At 48.6% G+C, this 19153-nt stretch overlaps 1 protein-coding gene across 2 annotated transcripts in view; it reads right to left on the bottom strand.

Moving 5' to 3' along the window:
• LOC119973878 (copine-9-like) overlaps window positions 1-19153 on the bottom strand; it is a 540456-nt gene that overhangs the window by 91698 nt on the left and 429605 nt on the right. For both annotated transcript variants that reach the window (XM_038812403.1, XM_038812402.1), the window contains one exon: window positions 13544-13619. In XM_038812403.1, the coding sequence (XP_038668331.1) occupies window positions 13544-13619 (76 nt within the window). The remainder of the gene's footprint in view (window positions 1-13543; window positions 13620-19153) is intronic.

Here is a 19153-nt window from a genome sequence, read left to right on the forward strand (position 1 = left end):
GAGCACCTTACCACTAACGTTGGTAAATATTCTTATATTTTAAAAATTTGAATATTGCCCGTGATAAAAAGAAGTACAAATCTTTGTCACACCCAATAAGAGGATTGATGTCGGGAATGGGACAATTCCAGCGAGATGTTGTGCTTGCAGCTCTGGTCAGGAAATTGTGGGCATTTTCTGACTGGTGACACCTGTAAGAACCACTCCTCAGTGGGAGTGCCTGGTTAGGGAATCAGTTCGCTGGCAGCTGCCATTATGTCAATCTGGAATTGGCACGGTGGCACAGTGGGGGGTAGCGCTGCCTCACAGCATCAGAGACCCGGGTTCGCTTCTGGCCTTGAGTGTTTGTGTGGCGTTTGCACATTCTCCCGTGTCTGCGTGGGTCTCCTCTGGGTGCTCTGGATTCCTCCCACAGCCTAGAGATACGCAGGTTAGGTGGAGTACGGGGATAGGGCAGGGGAGTGGGCCTAGGTCGGGTCATCTTTTGGAGGGTCAGTGCAGACTCAGTGGGCTGAATGGCCTCCTTCTGCACTCTAGGGATTCTTTGGAGGGTTTAAAGCAGCATTGTTCCAGGGGCAGCAAATACCTACTCTATGGGATCAATGGTCTTTTAGGATATTCAATCGGTTTAGTTCTTATAGATTAGATTACACGACACTTAGCAATCGACGGCACACAGCCAGCAAGAGCCCAGGAGGTCAATCTGAAATGCAATCAATAGGCCGATCAGAGGATTTGTGCATTCTTCCTCCATTTCTGTTTCATAAGTTTGCAAAAATCACTTTTTTAAAAAATGGACAGTGATTGAACCCATCAGCATTCGATCAGGTGCCTTTGAGCAATCTGCAATGCTGGGTGTTTGTGCTGGCTCAGGAGGATTGAGTAAAGTGAAGGCTAATAGTTGGTTAATTAAATCAAATGTTATCTGAGGAGAGGCCTGTGGACTATATGTTCATGCTGAGCTGTTTGTATTTGACCAGACTGTATGGGCACCCAAAAAGCTGAAGTGGAATCAAATAACCAATGGATTTTGTGAGCCTGACGAGTTGTGTTTAATACTGGGATTGATGATTGCAACTTTGACTTTCTCATAAACACAGCTCCTACCAGTGTGAACTTTCCCATTTCTTACTCCCAATAGCCTCTCAATAAATCATTAGTTTTCTGCCAATTGGTGTCAACTTGTAGCCAACTCTGATACCTGGGCTCACCCTCAATGTGGGTTTACCTTCAATAGGAACTATGGGCTGAATTTTTACCAAGTCGGTGGGAAATTTTTAAAACCAGCACGATGGGCTCAATTCCAGGATGTCCAAACCATTCCAGGGCTGTCTGATGTTTGGGAGTGAATTTAAATGATACCGGCTGGTTCCTGTCAAAAGCCCACAACTGGCACTCCCGAGGTGGCCAGCTCCATTGCGGAGATAGACATGTCCTACTCCTCTGCACTTTTCATGGAATAGACCTAGATTTTTAAAGAGTCATAGTCCACGACCCTTCAAAGAGTTGCGAATCCTATGCTGCATTAGGGGACCCTTAAAAAGATGAGTTCAGAAGGTCCATCACATGACCCTATGCCAAGCTATGCCCTTCACTCACACCCCATAGTTCCTCAAGTGCCCTATGCTAAGCTGTGACACTTCCATGCCCAGTGACCAACTATACACTATATAGAACCAGTGAACTCTATAGTTATAGTCGGTTGTATGAAAAAAAGGCTTCAAAAAAATAATTCATTCATAACTTTTTACTGTTAAAAAAAATTATTTCACTACAAGGTAATAAAAGTATCATTCATCCAAAACCCTTAAAAATATCAATAACAGAAACCACAAGCCATTCAAACCACTTAACCTTGCATACATAAAAATTGTGTAATCAACTTCAGAGGACTGGGCTGTCAATCAAGCAATGTTTTCTTTGGAGTGCAGATGTTCCAACATGAGTAATGGGTATCTGGCCTCTTAGACAAGCATACATAATGAGGCTTGGTTGAGAGCCCAAACAGCCATTACCCTTGATGAAACAGTTGCCTTTTCAACAGCCTGACCCGGCACCAGGCAGACCTTGAGGCTGTCTCCAACCTTTCTCCCAGGTTAGTTTACTTGACTCCAGCTCATGTGCAGCCCCTGGCTCTGAAGATCCTGCCTTTGTGGGATCCTCTCTTGAAGCGGGTGGGCTGAGACGAGCATTTTGCCAACTTCCGCTACCCACCTTGAGGATGAAAATTCAAGCCGATATTGCTGTTCCCCCAAGCTCATTGGTCTGGAATGTAATTCTCAATTTGGGTATGGGAAGTCCTCAGTCCAATTCTGGACAAGGTCACTTTAGGAAAGGAGGATTGGAAGAAGATTTGATAGAACTGCTCAAAATCATGAAGGGTCCAGATCAGCGCCTCCCAAAGTGAGGTCATGACTCCCAGTGGAGTCACAAGGGGAGATTCTGAGGTCGCGAACTCTGCAGCTGCAATGGCTGCCATGGAGCTCGGGCTGAATGTTAACGGCTGTAAGGCCCCTTTGATGCCTCGTTTTTAAATAAAATAGTGGGCATGGCCTAAATGACTAATAACTGACGCCCTAATTCTTGTGCCAAAATACTCACCAAAGATGTAGGTTTTAAAAAATACACGAAGTTTCAACAATATGCAGCCCCTCGCTCTCACAGGCCCTTCCCCCTCAATCGGACATGGGGTCATGGCAATTGTCAAGCTTCCAATCGGGAAGCATTGGTCTCAATTTCTTTCTAAATTCATGGGATGTGGGCATTCCCTTTGTCTTTTTGTCCACAACGCCTTTGTCAATCTCTCCCTAGCCTCCACCTATCCCTGGCCTTTTATCCAGCTCTAGTGCTCCATGCTCCCCCCCCCCCCACCCCCCCCCACCCCCCCCCCCACCCCCCCCCCCCCCCCCCCCCCCCCACCCCCTCAACAACAGTATAAATCTCTTCCTATTTCCAGTTCTCTCTGGCTCTGATAAAGAGTTGTCCAAACTCAAAACGTTAGCTCAGTTCTCCGTCCCCAGATGCTGTCAGGCCCCCTGAGATTTTCCAGCATTTTCTGTTTTTTGTTTCAGATTTCATCATCCACAGTAATTTGCTTGTATCTCTGGATTACTAGACCAGTGGCAGTGCCACGACACCACTGCCACCCTTCTGGATAGAGAAAGAATTGTTTCCGTTGGCGGAAGGGTCAAGAACCAGAGGACACAGATTTAACGTGAATGCCAAAAGAACCAAAGGAAATGTTTGGTTACGACCTGGAATGCACTGTCTCAGAGATTCAATGGGGGCTCTCAAACGAGAACTGGATAAGTAACTGGAGGGCTCCGCTGACCCTTCCCACTTTGCACGAAGGCCTTGATGGTGCTGTGGACTCTGCATGCTCCCTCTCTAGGCATACCCGCTGCAAATGAAGCAGCAGAAGAGGGGCAGACAGTCAGGGCAGCACGGTAGCACAGTGGTTAGCACAGTTGCTTCACAGCTCCAGGGTCCCAGGATCGATTCCCGCTTGGGTCACTGTCTGTGCGGAGTCTGCACGTTCTCCCCGTGTCTGCGTGGGTTTCCTCCGGGTGCTCTAGTTTCCGGCATAGCCAATCCACCTAACCTGCACATCTTTAGACTGTGGGAGGAAACCGGAGCACCCGGAGGAAACCCACGCACACACGGGGAGAACATGCAGACTCCGTACAGACAGTGACCCAAGCCAGGAATCGAACCTAGGACTCTGGAGCTGTGAAGCAACTGTACTAACTACCGTGCTCCCGTGTCGCCCCATCGACAGGGAAGGCAGCAGTCGCATCGATTCTGCAGAGTAGCTAAGGTGTCGAACTAGAGATAGAATCATAGAATTTGCAGTGCAGAAGGAGGCCATTCAGCCCATCGAGTCTGCACCGGCTCTTGGAAAGAGCATCCTACCCAAGCCCACACGTCCACCCTATCCCCATAACCCAGTAACCCCACCCGACACTAAGGGCAATTTTGGACACCAAGGGCAATTTAGCATGGCCAGTCCACCTAACCTGCACATCTTTGGACTGTGGGAAGAACCCGGAGGAAACCCACCCACGCACGGGGAGAACGTGCAGACTCCGCACAGACAGTGACCCAAGCCGGGAATCGAACCTGGTGCCTTGGAGCTGTGAAGCAATTGTGCTAACCACTATGCTACCGTGCAATTAAGATGTTGCATTGGTTTGATGATTGAGATTTTTCAGGAACTTCCAGGTGGTGTTGACACTTCTAACAAAGCCTACTTCAGAAATGAAGTTCATGGAGTTGGCTAATATGGATTGCACCACGTCTGATGAAGATCAGTGCACTTACCTGGGAAAAGTAAAACAGAAATGGCCCCTAATTAGCCAGAAAGGACCGTCACTGCCTAATGGAACCAACAGTGTTACAGTTATACTAATCCAGCAAAAGCCCTGCGCTTTTCCACGGTCATCACTAAAATCAAACGATGCAGCGAAGCCCAATAACCAACTTTTTCAGTCTTGAATTCCCCTCCATCACATAACATTAAGCAGGTTTGTAAACAGGTGAGTACAGTCAAATCCATCTTTTCTGTCCAACTCTATTCTCTAACATATTCCACATTATGCCCAGGGAATCTGCATTTAAACGTTATTGAAAACCTAACCATTGATGCTGCGAGAGTAATGGGTTTTATTATATTTAGATAGGTCTTTGCTTCCTGTATTATTCATAAAATGCCATTATAACTATTAAGTAGTCAGCCACATTAGCCTCTTGAACTTTTAAAGGGCTGTCATTTCTCTCCTAGAGGAGAGGATTAGTTTCAGACATTGATTGCAGCCAACAGCAGGAAGCATTATCTCAATCTGTGTTTTTATAGCAATGTTAATGCAGAAAAATTCCCCGAGGAATCTCGCAGAAGCATAAGGGAAAGAAAAGCTGCCAAGCCAAAGGAACGATTAGGAAGTGCGGGCGAAAGCTGAGTTCAAGTGATGGGTTCTCGGGCCAGACTGAAAGGAGGGACGTGGAGGGACGGAAGGGTTTTGGTAAGGAATTCCAGAATGAGGGGCCACAAGTGGCTGAAGACACAGGGAGGGGAGAATGCACAAGACACCTGAGGGGGAGTACAGATAGGAGGGGGGGGGCTAGAATACTGGAGGAAGTGAGAGGAAGATCTAGGCCATGAAGAGATTTAGGGCGCGATTTAACGGCTGTGTTGTGTCCGGCGCGGATCTACGTGGGCCGGTTAGATTGGGGGAGAAGCCCAAATCGGGAACCTCGCCTACGCCGAGCGGTTTGACATCTAGCCGGGCCCGCTCTTGTTGGCAGGATCCAGATTCCGCCTAGACGCGGCGTGAAACTAATTGAGGCCAATTAAGGGCAATCACCACCTTATTACAGAGATGGAAACCCGATCAATGGCCTCCCGTGATCTAGCCAGCGACGATTAGTACTGCTCCACACAAACGTGGACAAGCTTCACCGCACCTGGGGGGTCTCCCAGGTCATTGGAAACCCATGGGTGGCCAGGAACAGGGCAGGGTGGCTCCCTGGCTCTCCCTCTGAAACCCGGGTACCTTGGCACTGCCAGACTGGCACCTTGGCACTGCTACCCAGGCACTACCAAGGCGGCACTGCCAGGGTGGAAACACCAAGGGCCGGGGTCTGAAGGGGTCATGCCGATGAAAGGAGGGATGAAGGGTGGTTGGATGGCTGGGGGAGGGTGAAGGGCAGGTATTCCAGTGGGCAGCACAGTAGCACAAGTGGATAGCACTGTGGCTTCACAGCACCAGGGTCCCAGGTACGATTCCCCACTGGGCCACTGACTGTGCGGAGTCTGCACGTTCTCCCTGTGTCTGCATGGGTTTCCTCCGGGTGCTCCGGTTTCCTTCCACAGTCCAAACATATGCAGGTTAAATGGATTGGCCATGATAAATTACCATTAGTGACTAAAAACGTGAGGAGGGGTAATTGGGTTACAGGGGTAGGGTGGAAGTGAGGGCTTAAGTGGGTCAGTGCAGACTCAATGGGCTGAATGGCCTCCTTCTGCACTGTATGTTCTATGTACTATTAAGGGACCTCCAGAAGATGGTCGAGGGAATGAAGGGGGGTGGGGGGAGGGTGTCCTGAAAGGGGAGGCCCTAAAGGGGGCATGGGAAGGCCTGAATGTGGGGGGCCTCAGTGACCCCATAGTGGGGTGTCCTCACTTGGGGGTGTGGGGTAATGCCCGTGTGTGGGGGATTACATTACCCACGGTGAGGGGTGTGGGGGACCCTAAAGCTCACTTCGAGATCAGAGCATCCTTTCAAAATGGTGGCCCAATCTCTGAGGAGCTGGTCTGGCAGCGAGTTCAGCTGCTTGGTGATGAAAATAATTCTAAGTGCGGGCTCGCCCAGAGAGAAGCTCCCCAGGGCCCACAAGATTGACGAAGTGAGGTTAGATAGCGGTGGGCACTCGCTGATAGAACCGGGGAGAAACTCCCAGCCAAGCCCACCTGCAATTATACTCAGAAACCTTTCTGTTAGATCGTGCCCTTAAACACAAGGAATGAGAATTTGAGATTTGAGATGGGGATCGTGTGCAGGTGATGACCATTGAAATAGTTGAATCTGGAAGTGGAAAAGCAAAACTGAGAGTTTCAATGGCAGATGTACTGAGACCATGATTGTTATGAAAACGGAAGCAGATGATATTAGGAAACCAAAGGTAATTTTAAGTGATTTATTTATTGGTAAACATTAGAAATAAAATATTGTTTTAAGTATGTTTAATTAAATGTTTGTGTGTCTGGAGAGTTAAGTGCTGTCAATTTCCAGCTGAGCACTTCAACATCACTCAAGCATGAAGGGGGCTGATTGGCATGCACTCAACTCTCTTTGAAGCGATTGATGTTTGTAAACATTGTGGTCAGAGCATTTCAGAGTTACTGAGCCATGAAGGAAGATGAATGAAGCATGCTCACAGCTGTGTGTTTGTGGAAGTTGTCAATCACAGCCTAGTGAGGGACATTGACCAATGGCTGCAGTTCAAGGATCTGAGGGGTTTTAACACAGGCCACTGCCTTCACTTTCCAGGAATTGACAATTGGTGCTTCCTCTGTCTGAGCCTGCAGGTGTATTGCCCAGTTGAGTGTTACAACAGTATCTTTTTTCACTGCCTCTCTCTGGACTGCTCTCCAGCTTCCAGACAGGTCTTTCTCTTTTTGGGGGCTTCCTGACAAGGGTCTCATTTCTGGGGGTTTTGTGGGGGCCTCCCTATTCAGTGGGCCTCTGGGGGTCCCCCAATTGTTTGCGATGCAGGTTGGGGGGGGGGGGGGGGGAGGGGGGGGGGGAGGGGGGGGGGTGTTGGCCAGACATGGGACCTCGCTATTGGGCCACCAGCTCAAAATGTCGGACTGATTGTGGGATTCCCACCTAGCAGCCGCGCCATGTAAAACTCCCGGCTTTACCTGCAGATACGGACAGAGAATTGCTGGGTACGTGGCCTACCAGACAGTGCCCTTGTAACCCCCTCACCACCCCCGGACCACCCCCCCACCAGTCCCCCCAGACCCCACTGAAGCCCCGCCAGCCAGTGGAATGGCGCTGCCCCCCACGATGTGACGGTGCTGGACATGGTCCGCAGCCGCCACGCAAGGTTGACGAAACCTCAGACCACAAGTGATCCATGGCATCGGGAAGTCAGCCCATCGGGTGATGGCCTTCAGGTGGCATCCTGAAGCTGTCGCAGTGGCATGCGGCGTACTCATCGATGATGCTGTTTTGCAGGGGACGGAGCATTCGAAAACAGGCGCCGCCCCCGATTTCAGCGTCAAAAGGATTTCTCCGGCTTCGCCATCGGCAGTCGGAGAATCCAGCCCTATGTTCTCCAGCCAGAGGTGAATTTCAGCTAGATCAGGAAGCAATGCACTATCCTTCGGAATGCAAATCAATGCATGGCAAAGACGATGAGGGGGAGACAAATTAGGCCCCCTGCCCTCCAATCGGCCCGCCCCCGACTGAGTCCGCAGCTGCCACGCAAGTATCCCGAATGGCAGGACCACATTAGATCCACGCTGTAAGGACTTCGGCCGGTTGAGGATGGAGAATAGCGGGGTGGGCCTCCAGCAATGGCCGTAGGTAGGGGATCCACAGCGCGGCATACACTCCGCTTTTCGGGGGTCAGAGAATTGGGGAACCGGCCCTGGTCCGGATTCCATGCATGGAAACGGATTCTCCGTCCTGGCGCCGGACGCGATTTCAGCTTCGGGGTGCGGAGAATCCAGCCCATTATCAAGCAACATTTGACACCAAGCCATAGTGAGGTTCTCCACACAGGCCAATGGGGGGAGGGATGGTTAGGGGGCGGGGGGGGGGGGGGGTGCAGAGAATACGATGTGAGTGAAGATAAATTGGCTTCCGACAGCAGGAAAATTTGGTGGGAACTTGTGGTCCGACTGTCATGGCGAATCTCTGCTCCCACCAAAGGCCGTTGGGAAGCCATTTAGAATATTATTAAGGGGATTGAAATGAACATCCTACCAAAATTCTCAGTTCCCACTCCCTCACCGGCCAATCATCCACACCCTCCCCCCTGCAGGAGGTTACGTTTGTCCAAAACACGCCTGGACCAACGCAGCGTGCAGAGGGTGTCATTCTGCTCGGGGAGGGAGGAGGGGAATCTAACTGTGTGGCCTCATGGCAGGGAGGGTGGAGAAGGGACCAGGGAACAGTGCAGAAATCATGAAAGCTGGGTCAGTGAGTGGGGGAAAGCTCGGAACAGTGAGGGGGGGGGGTGTTTGGAGAAGCAGGGGACAGAATTGGCGGGAAACAGGGGACAGTGAAGGGGTGGGGGGACAGGAGCAGTTATGGGGGCAGGATTCAGAGAGTGGTGTCAATGGAAGAATCCTGGAGGGCAAACCCAGGGTACTGGTGATAGGAGGGAACAGTAACAATTAAAGGGGGCAGTGGGATGCGGTAGGATAGGAGGGTCCATCGGCACCCGGTGATATGCTGGTTTGGATTATTGGAAGAGATGCAGAGATGTACATGGATCCTAGGATGAGGCAGGATAAGAGTGGGCATGGGGGCTGTAACTGGAGTGGGCTCGTCAGGGAGGACATGTGAACGGCGACAGTGATGGGCTGCAGGGTCATGTTGGAAGGTTAAAGTTAATACTGGGGGCAGGGAAGGCCAACAGTAATATGCGGGAGGGTGTAGGTTATAGGTGGAGGGTAGAATGTATTTGAAATTGTCTCAAAGGAAACACACAGAATGTCTGGACACACGTGGAGAATCCTGAGTGGACTCTGGAGCCCCTCTCCATTTTGGGTTCCCTGACTCCTTGAGGGAATGGGTCCCTGGAGGATGATCGAGGTGGCCTGTCCTCGTCTCGCATAGCCACAGCAAAAGCTTGCCCTTGGCTACAGTGATTAATTGCAGGTCTGAATGCACATCCGGCAGAACCACGTTCTCCACAGTGTCCACCATCCTCCCATGGAGACCTCCACTTGTGCATGTCGCCGTCACTACATCAGCGGGCAGGTAGACAGACTCCGCCACCTTACATGCCACTCTGTTGTCGGCCTATTATATCCTCTGCCTGATGTGTCCCCTCTTGCTGCATCACCAGGATCTGGTCCTTGACCGGCCCCAGATGCTCTGCATCAGAATCATAGTTAGCAGGGGCCTCTTTCTCAGCAGGTATCCAAGTGCCAGGGACCTTGGCTGTCCCTGCATCCTCCTGCTGCAGGTGATGTCCATGAGATGGCGACCAGAGGGTGAGGCTCTGTCTAAACCTCCATGACCCACCATGTCTCTAGGCTAGTGGAAAGGGCAGGTGGATGCTGAGATGGCTCTACAGGTCACAATGCACCATTGTCATCATTGTCCTCCTCTTTGGCTGGGGTTGGGGCTGAACTCAGGTTCGGGTTCTGGCCTCACCCTCTTAATGCTGATCCCTGTAATGGAAAGGGAGAGACTGAATAGCAGCATGGGTTGCCTCCCAGAGCCTCATCCTCAGGTTTTGATGTGCAGAGGTTAAGCTTCCTCACTGGATGCTTGGGGGAGGCCAACATTGCCACATGCATAGTAAGAAGCCTTACAACACCTGGTTAAAGTCCAACAGGTTTGTTTCAAACACTAGCTTTCGGAGCAGTGCTCCTTCCTCAGGTGAAGGAGCCTGAGGAAGGAGCAGTGCTCCGAAAGCTAGTGTTTGAAACAAACCTGTTGGACTTTAACCTGGTGTTGTAAGACTTCTTACTGTGCTCACCCCAGTCCAACGCTGGCATCTCCACATCATGACACATGCATGGTCACGGTCTGCCCCTGTCAGCTCGGCAGCCCACACTTCACACTGTGTGAGGGGATGGACATCGGGCATGACACCTTCTGTCTTCTTTCTCTTACACGGTCTCCTCCCTTGTGAAGATAGCAGACGGTTTGTGAATTCTTCTGATGCAGGTGCTGTTCGTGTGCTCATTGGCAGCTATGTGCGCCATATGGAAGATTCACCACTGCTAGTCCCCCAGAGTATATCGGCAGCACCCCCCAGATCTATGAGCCCCAGCACATGGAAGGACGAGAACAACAGAGGCATGGCAACAGCAGCATCTGCAGTTGTTCTTTACGCCAATCACCCCACCCCCGCCAAGAATTGTGTCTTCCATATGGCTAGCTCAGTGACCTGTGTTTCTCTCCCTACCAGCAGACCACATGGACTGCAGTGGGGCTAAGAGGCAGCATCCCATCACCTTGAGAAGGGCTTTGATGCAAGGGCTGCACAGGTGGTGACCTTACCATGGAGGACCATGTCCCAGTTCCCATTCAGTGAGGTGAGTATGGGGAATAGAGGGTTCGCTTCCCCTGGCAGCACAGATTAGACCATTTATGTTTTTGCTGCACTGTCGGGCAGTTTCTCTGAATGGAATTAGCATTAATCACCCGGGTGACCTCCTCCCATGCAGATTTGGTGAAACAGTTGCGATTCCTTACTATCCGTTGGAAAAAGGACACGAACATACAAACAGGGAGCAAGAGTGGGCCATTCAGGCCCTCGTGCCTGCTTCACCATTTGATAATATCGTGGTTGATCTGATAGTAACCTCAAATCGGCATCCCACCAACCCCGATCATCCCCTTGCTTACCAAGAATCTCTCCATTTCTGACTTAAAATATTCCAGGACTCTGCTTCCACTGACCTTTCAGGAAGACAGTTCCAAAGACTCACGAATACTGTGTGAACAAATTTTAAATGGGTGACCCTGTATTTTTAAACGGTGACTCCCCTAGTTCAAAATTCTCTGACAAGAGGAAACAGCCTCTCCACAGCCACCCTATCAAGATTCCTCAAGATCTTGTATGTTTCCATCATGCCGCCTCTTACCCTTCTAAACTCCAGTGGATACAAGCCTAGTCTCTCCAATCTTTCCTCATAAAACAACCCACACATTCCAGGTATGGTAAACCTTCTCTGAACTGTTTCCAATGCATTTACATCTTTCCTTAAATAAGGGGACCGATACTGTCCACAGTACTCCAGTTGTAATGCCAGTCCCCCAGCTGTGTGTTTCCCGATGACACGCTATCCGTTGGCGGCGGGATTCTCTCTTCCCGCTGTTTGTCAATAGGATTTCCGGAAAACCCATGGGCGGGGATGTATTGCCAGAGGGAAAAGAGAATCCCAGTTAGTTCCAGCCATAGTCTCACCGGTGTCCTGTACAACTGAAGCACAACCTCCCTACTTTTGTAATCGATTCTCCTTGCAATAAAGTATAACATCCTATCAGCTTTCCTAATTACTTGCCGTACCTGCAAACACGCCTTTTGTGATTCATGCACTCCGACTCCCAGATCCACCTGCACGTCAGAACTCTGCAATCTTTCACCGTTTATATAACATGCTTCTTTTTTATTCTTCCTGCCAAAATGGGCAACTTCACAATTTCCCACATTATACTCCATTTGTCAGATCTTTGTCCACTCACTTAACCTATCTAATATCTTTTTGTAGCCTCCTTATGTCCTCTTCACAACATACTTTCCTACCTATCTTTGTGTCATCAGCAAATCTGGCAACCATCCCACCTATCCCTTTATCCAAGCCATTTATATAAATTGTAAACAGTTGAAGCCCCAACAATGATCCCTGTGCACACCACTCGTTACATCTGGCCAACCTGAAAAAGTCCCATTTATGCCTACTCTCTGCTTCCTGTTAACCAGCCAATCCTCTATCCATGCCAATATGTTACTCCCTATAACAAGTGCTGTTATTTTTCACAATAACCTTTGATGTTACACTTTATCAAACGCCTTCTGGAAATCTAAATACAGTACATCCATTGTTTCCTCTTTATACACAGCACAGGATAACTCCTCAAAGGACACCAATCAGTTGGTTAAACATGATTTCCCTTTCACAGAACTATGTCGACTTTGGGTGATACCATGAGCTTATCCACGCGCCCTGCTATAACTTTTTAATAATAGTTTCTATCATTTTCCTTATGACAGATATGAGGGTAACTGGCCTATTGTTTCCCGCTTTCTGTCTCCCTCCCTTTCTGAATGAAGGAAATACATTTGCGATCTTGAAATCTAATGGGACCTTCCTTGAATCTAGAAAAGTTTGGAAAATTAAAACCAATGAATTAACTATCCCACTGAACACTTCTTTTAAGACGCTAAGTTGAAATCCATCAGCATCTGGGATCTTAGCAGCCCGCAGCTCCAACAGTTTACTCAGTACCACTTCCCTGGTGATGGTCATTTTCCTGAGTTCCTCTCACCCCGGCTGGCAGTAGTGTGCTCAGAGAGGCATTGCTGAACCTTTGGGTTGGTGCTTGCTGTTTCCTGGTAGCCAGCCAACGAATGAGTAGCTGTCTGGGTATCTTTTAAATATGGTGCCCAGATTTGATGGCAGGTGTGCGACTTCCTGCCTGCCTCCCCCAGCGGCATGATTCGCCAGGAAATTCCCGCCTACATAATCAATGAGCCAAACATTGCACGATTAGGTGGGTTTGCCAGCTAGGCTCTGCCGCAGGAGTCTCTCTGACTTCCCGCCCCAACCACAGAACTTGGGCCACAAGCAGAAAATCCCAGCAAAGGTAATGCCGGGAAAGGTTGACAAACATTTGGTCGAAAGAGTTGCGGGGTGAGTGTTTTAATTGAGTAGTAGAAAGGTAGAGACGTTTAAGGAGGAGATTTTAGAGCTTAGGGTCCAGTCAGTTAATGGCATGGTCAGCAATTGTGGACCATCATTACAACAGCAAAACCCAGGGCACTGAATTATCTTCATGTGGGAAATTACCTGAATTCAAGCCATGTTTCTAACCAGTGCTTTTACTTATCCTCCTTTTGTCTTGTTTTAGCAAAGTTTGCATCCTGCATACAAATAATTCTTCTGCATTGGCACACTGGTGTCAGTTTGCATAAAGTTATGTATATATAATAACTCTATATCAACAGTAGCTACGTTGCCTGCACAAATAAGGTTATCATGGCTTTTGACTTGCATATATATCAGTGTTAAACTTTACACAGCGCATACTATGTGTGCACCTTAATGCAAGACATTATAGGCTGTACTCACCTCATATACATTGAACTGACTTTGGCCACGGGACAGTTCTCTGTAACTTGTTGTGAACTCCCCAATGAAATCATGGCTTGTATTAGAGAGCAAGGATGTGGGAAAATCAAGGGGAAAAAGCAAAAGAGAGAAAAGCTCATTAGCTCCATGATGTTATGTATTTTTTAAAAATTTGAACTCATTTGTCTTTGATATTTTCCTTTCCCTTTTCTCAGAGGTGCCGGACCCCATAGGGGTGTAGGCAGGCTGCCAGACCTTTGCCAACCCTACTTTGAGCTTTGTGAGCAGATAAGGTAGTTCTGAAGAAAAGTCATAATCGACTTGGAATGTTAACTCTGTTTCACCCTCTGAACATGTTGCCAGATCTGCTGAGTATATCCACGCAGCACTTTCTGTTTTTATTTCAAATAAACAATTATGTAAATAACATATGTAACATAGGTGTGCGCATCATCAACAATCTGTCCTGGTCCACCCACGTCGACATTACGACCAAGAAAGCAGGAAACTAAAGAAATTCACATGTCCACATTGACTCTTATCAACTTTTACAGCTGCCCAAGCCCGTAAGAAACTGCAGAGCCGTGAACACAGCCCAGTCCATCACGCAAGCCCGCCACCCATCCATTGATTCTGTCCACACCTCCCGCTGCCCTGGGAAAATGGGCAGCATTATCAAAGACCCCTCCCACCCGGGTTATTCTCTCTTCCAACCTCTATCACCGGGCAGAAGATACAAAAGTCTGAGAACACGCATGATGAACCATCAATCGAACGCGAGACGAGTTGCTGTACAAAAGTTAGGCTTTAATAAGCTAGAGGTTAGCCCTGCGGTTGACTACAGTAAATGGACGACCGCCGGGCGTTCTGACTATTTATACCTCGGTGTGGAGGTGTGGTTAACTCAGCCACTCGACCAACCGGAGAGCCGTCACATGACTGGTCTCAACCAATCAGTCGAGAGGCACATGACCGACCAGGGCCAACGGTAAGCCAGTGTTCTGCACCAATGGCAGACAGCTATGCAAATCATACCATCACAACGCACTAGCAGGTTCAAAAGCAGCCTCTTCCCCAGACTCCTGAATGACCCTCTTATGGACTGACCCGATCTCTCCACGCATTTTCTCCATTGAGTAGCATTACACTGCATATGCCTCACCCAAAGTCTATGTCTATGTACTTACATTGTGTATTTACCGCTTGTCCTGTTTTTCATGTATGGAACGATCTGCCTGGACCCTACACAGAACAATACTTTTTATTGTACCTCAGTACACGTGACAATAAATCCAAATCTAAAATCTAAATAAGAACCTGACTAAAACTCAGGTGTTTTGTTGCTGCCAGCTGGCTACAATTGTGGAAAGTGAAAAAATCAAAAGGATTGAATAGGGAGGTAAAAGGAGAATGTCAATATGGACACATAGGAAGAAAGAAGTGAATGATTAAAACTCATGCAAATGAGCTGGGGGAGGAAACAAAGTGCTCATCAGGACCGATTGGGGTGGGGGAAGGGAGTGGGAAATATGATCGCTGCCAATTAATAGTCCTTTAAGCTCATTAAGGAACTCATTAAGTGGCCTGTCAGTTTATGATTGGAATTGTTAAATGTTTTTCTAGCAAGTCCAAACAGTCTTGTGCATAATTGTGTACAGCTGTCAAGTTCACCGCAGGTCTTTGGTAAGTTAATTTGCGTTGGTTTTAAAATTTACTCTGTGAGTCTAATGAGCACCAACAAGAGCAACGCTCCCACCAGTCTCGCCCATGGGCACTTTCCACCGCGCTCCAACTCAAAGAGCTGCCTGCCCTAATCAGATACGCACACAGCACCAACATGGTGACTGCCTACCTTTGCCACTGGGGTGCAGACAGGCAGCTCTCGCCTCCTGGAGCTGCTCGGATTCTGCGGTCAGCTGACCTCGAAAAGAGGTGCAACAAAGATCTAGAGATATCTATGTCATTGATTTCCCCTTTCCCAAAGTCAGTTTGAAACTGGTGTTGAGCCAAGGGATCTCCAAGAATCCAACAGTGATAGTATCCAGCCAATCACATCGAAATATTCTCACAGTCGGCAATCCAGGAAGTAAAATAAACTGATATTTTAAATTTGTAATTAAAACTTTCAAGTGCTAAATAAATGAGTGAGACATACACATAGGATTAGCTGAAGTTGAATATCATAAACAGATTTAGAAAAATTATATTTGAAAAATGTGAATGTTTTTACCATAATGGAAAAAATGACTTTCCACCGATATCGGGCAGCATGGTAGCACAAGTGGATAGCACTGTGGCTTCACAGTGCCAGGGTCCCAGGTTCGATTCCCCGCTGGGTCACTGTCTGTGCGGAGTCTGCACATTCTCCCCGTGTCTGCGTGGGTTTCCTCCGGGTGCTCCGGTTTCCTCCCACAGTCCAAAGACGTGCAGGTTAGGTGGATTGGCCATGATAAATTGCCCTTAGTGACCAAAACAAAGGAGGGGTTACGGGGATAGGGTGGAAGTGGGGGCTTAGGTGGGTCGATGCAGACTCGATGGGCTGAATGGCCTCCTTCTGCAATGCATGTTCTATGATATAAAAGTAGATTTTCAGAGCTCATAAGGCTGTTCAGCAGTAAATAGAAACTTAGGGCGCGATTCTCTCAAAACGGGAGAAATCGTAAAGCTGCCCCTTCCCGACCGGGAACCGATTCTGGTCCCCGGTCAGGGCTAGCAGCCCGACGCCGTAAGCTCCGGCATGACGGGCTTAACAAATATCGTTAAGCCCGCTTGCCGGAGTTAGCGCCGGCTGACACGTCATATGACGTCAGCCGCGCATGCGCGGATTGGAAGACTCCAACCCGCGCATGCGCGGATGACGTCATCGCGTATTTGCGCGAAACCCGCGCATGCGCGGGCCGGGTTGCCCCTCAGCCGCCCCGCAAATGGATACTGCGGGGCGGCGGAAGGAGAAAGAGTGTGCGGGCATCGGGCCCGCTGCCCGCGATCGGTGCCCACCGATCGCGGGCCCATGGCACCCTTGGCACGGCCGTGGTACTGCCGTGCCAATCGGTGCCATGGTTATGAAAAGCGAGTTTGTGACGCCGTTTTTACGAACGGCCAGACCAGGTGTGTTTGCCGTTCGTAAAAACGGCGGAAAGGGCTGGGACTTCGGCCTATCGGCCAGCTGAGAATCGCTGCCGGCCGTAGAAAAACGGCGGCAGCGATTCGGGTCGGGAGTTGGGCGGGGGGTGGGGGAGAATAGCGGGAGGGCAGGAAAAATGTCGGGAAGGCCCTCCCGCTATTCTCCGACCCGTCGTGGGGGTCGGAGAATTTCGCCCTTAGTATACCATTAAAAAACGTAGCTACATATAATTCAGCAAGATATAACTTTTTCAAGATTTTTTTGCGTTGTGACTAACAGTGTAAAATAATTGGTTTTCATCAGTTCAGTCATTTCAAGTTGGCGAAGTCTGGGGGTTGGAGGGGATAATGGAATTTCAGCAGTGCACACGCTAATGAAATGAAGAATCACTGCCAAAAACATGTGATGTCCACATTTAACAACATCTGTGTTGTTCCTGTCCGTTTCAGAGGAAGTAAACATTTTACTACCACTTCTAGCCTAAGATTTGGGTGAATATATTTCAACTTACAGGGAAGTCCAAAACTAGAATTCAAAAATATAAATATATAGATCCAGTAGTGAACATTTGAGAACCTCCTTTCCCTATAAAGAGTGCTGAGGATGCAGAACACGTTACCACAAGGTATTGTTGAGAAGTTTGATTAATTTAAAGAGAATCTACATAATAATCATCTTTATTGTCACAAATAGGCATGCATTAGCACTGCAATGATGTCTTTCGGGACTTGTGGGAGGAAACCGGAGCACCCGGAGGAAACCCACGCAGGCACAGAGAGAACATGCAGACTCCACACAGGCAGTGACCCAAGATGGAAATCGGACCTGGGAGCCTGGAGCTGTGAAGCAACAGTGCTACCCACTGTGCTACCGTGCCTGTGTTTTTAACAGATAGAACAGTGCCTGGGAGGGGAGATGGCTTTTATGAGAACAGTGCTAATCCCTTCATGCCCCACTACATAGTCCCCAAAAGCAGAGGAGATCAGTAAACCATGACACAGACATGGTAGCACAGTGGTTAGCACTGTTACTTCACAGCTCCAGACTCCCAGGTTCAATTCCTGTCTTGGGTCACTGCCTGTGTGGAGTCTGCACGTTCTCCCTGTGTCTGTGTAGGTTTCCTCCGACCGCTCCGGTTTCCTCCCAGAAGTCCCGAAAGACGTGCTGTTAAGTAATTTGGACATTCTGAATGATAAAGGAGCTGAAGATTATGCTTATAGGGTAGATGAAAGAGGGTCATGAGATATAAAAATACTGACCAAATCCAGCTGAATTGATTGGACTGTTTCTATACAGTACTACAGATTTAAAGTTACATACGGTTAAGGAACTATATTAAGTAGATGGAGTTCAGACATAGATTACTTATGATCTAACTGAATTGTAGAACTTGCTCGAGAGGCTGAATGGCCTCTTGCTGTTTTTAAGTTTCTAGGTAGGTGGTAGTACTGGCTGTGGAACAGCAAATATATGGCCCTGGCTTATTGCTCGCCTCTGCTTTTGTGGACTAGGCAGTGGGGCATGAAGGGATTAGCACTGGTCTCATAAAAGCCATCTCCCCTCCCAGGTGCTGTTCTATCTTTTAAAAACACAGGCAGAATTGGCTGCTGTTTACTGATAGCATCATGGCTACTTCCTGGAAAATAACAATTGAAAACGGTGTAGGCTAGACGACTGATACAAGGAGCTCTCGTGTCCAGATGGGCGTCATGTGCAACATCTTGTACCTGGGGGAAGCCCATCACCTGGTCAAAGTGCTACGCCTGTTCAGCTGCTGTGCCTTGCAAAGACTGCATATGTTATTTACTTAATGATGCAGACTGCCTGAGGTGGGTACAGAACGCGGGCTGCTTGGATCGATCTATTAGCATGAAAATGCCATGCTGTGGTGACCTTCACTTTGCTGGAGGAGCTGCACTAGTTCCAGATGTCTTCAGGTCATTTGGCAGCAGATGGTGCAACTGTCTTGTGAAGTGGAGGCAGTAAAAAGAGGGGCCATCTCCCACATGTCCAGGTCACATGGAAAGTATCTGGAAACGGCAAGTCCCAGGGCTGTGGCAGATGCAGAAGGAACTCATCGGGTATCTTTTGCATTCTAATTTATTGGCTATGAAATGTCCATGGTGACCAATTTGCACTAAATGCCGGCATCAATCCAGAATAGAGAAGCAGAGCAACAAAAATCTAAAAATAAGCAATATTGTGAAAGTGGCCAGCACTTCCAGCTAGGAGATGTATTTATATAATTATTCCATTTAAACATTGCCTCCTTTCAGTGAAGTAAAACTGCCAAGGGGGGCATATTGGGTATATGGAGAATTGGGTACTCCTCACCGCTCATGAGGGCTGTGCGAACTGCCTTGGAACATCTACCCTCCAACGTCAGAAGAAAATAGAAAGGATGAAACAATTGCCTGCCTCTGCAACCCCTGTGATCTCTGAAATATTCATGATTTCTTTTCTAAATTAGGTTCAAATGTAATTAT

Source organism: Scyliorhinus canicula, chromosome 11, assembly GCF_902713615.1.
Source record: "Scyliorhinus canicula chromosome 11, sScyCan1.1, whole genome shotgun sequence".
In the NCBI taxonomy this organism is placed as follows: domain Eukaryota; kingdom Metazoa; phylum Chordata; class Chondrichthyes; order Carcharhiniformes; family Scyliorhinidae; genus Scyliorhinus; species Scyliorhinus canicula.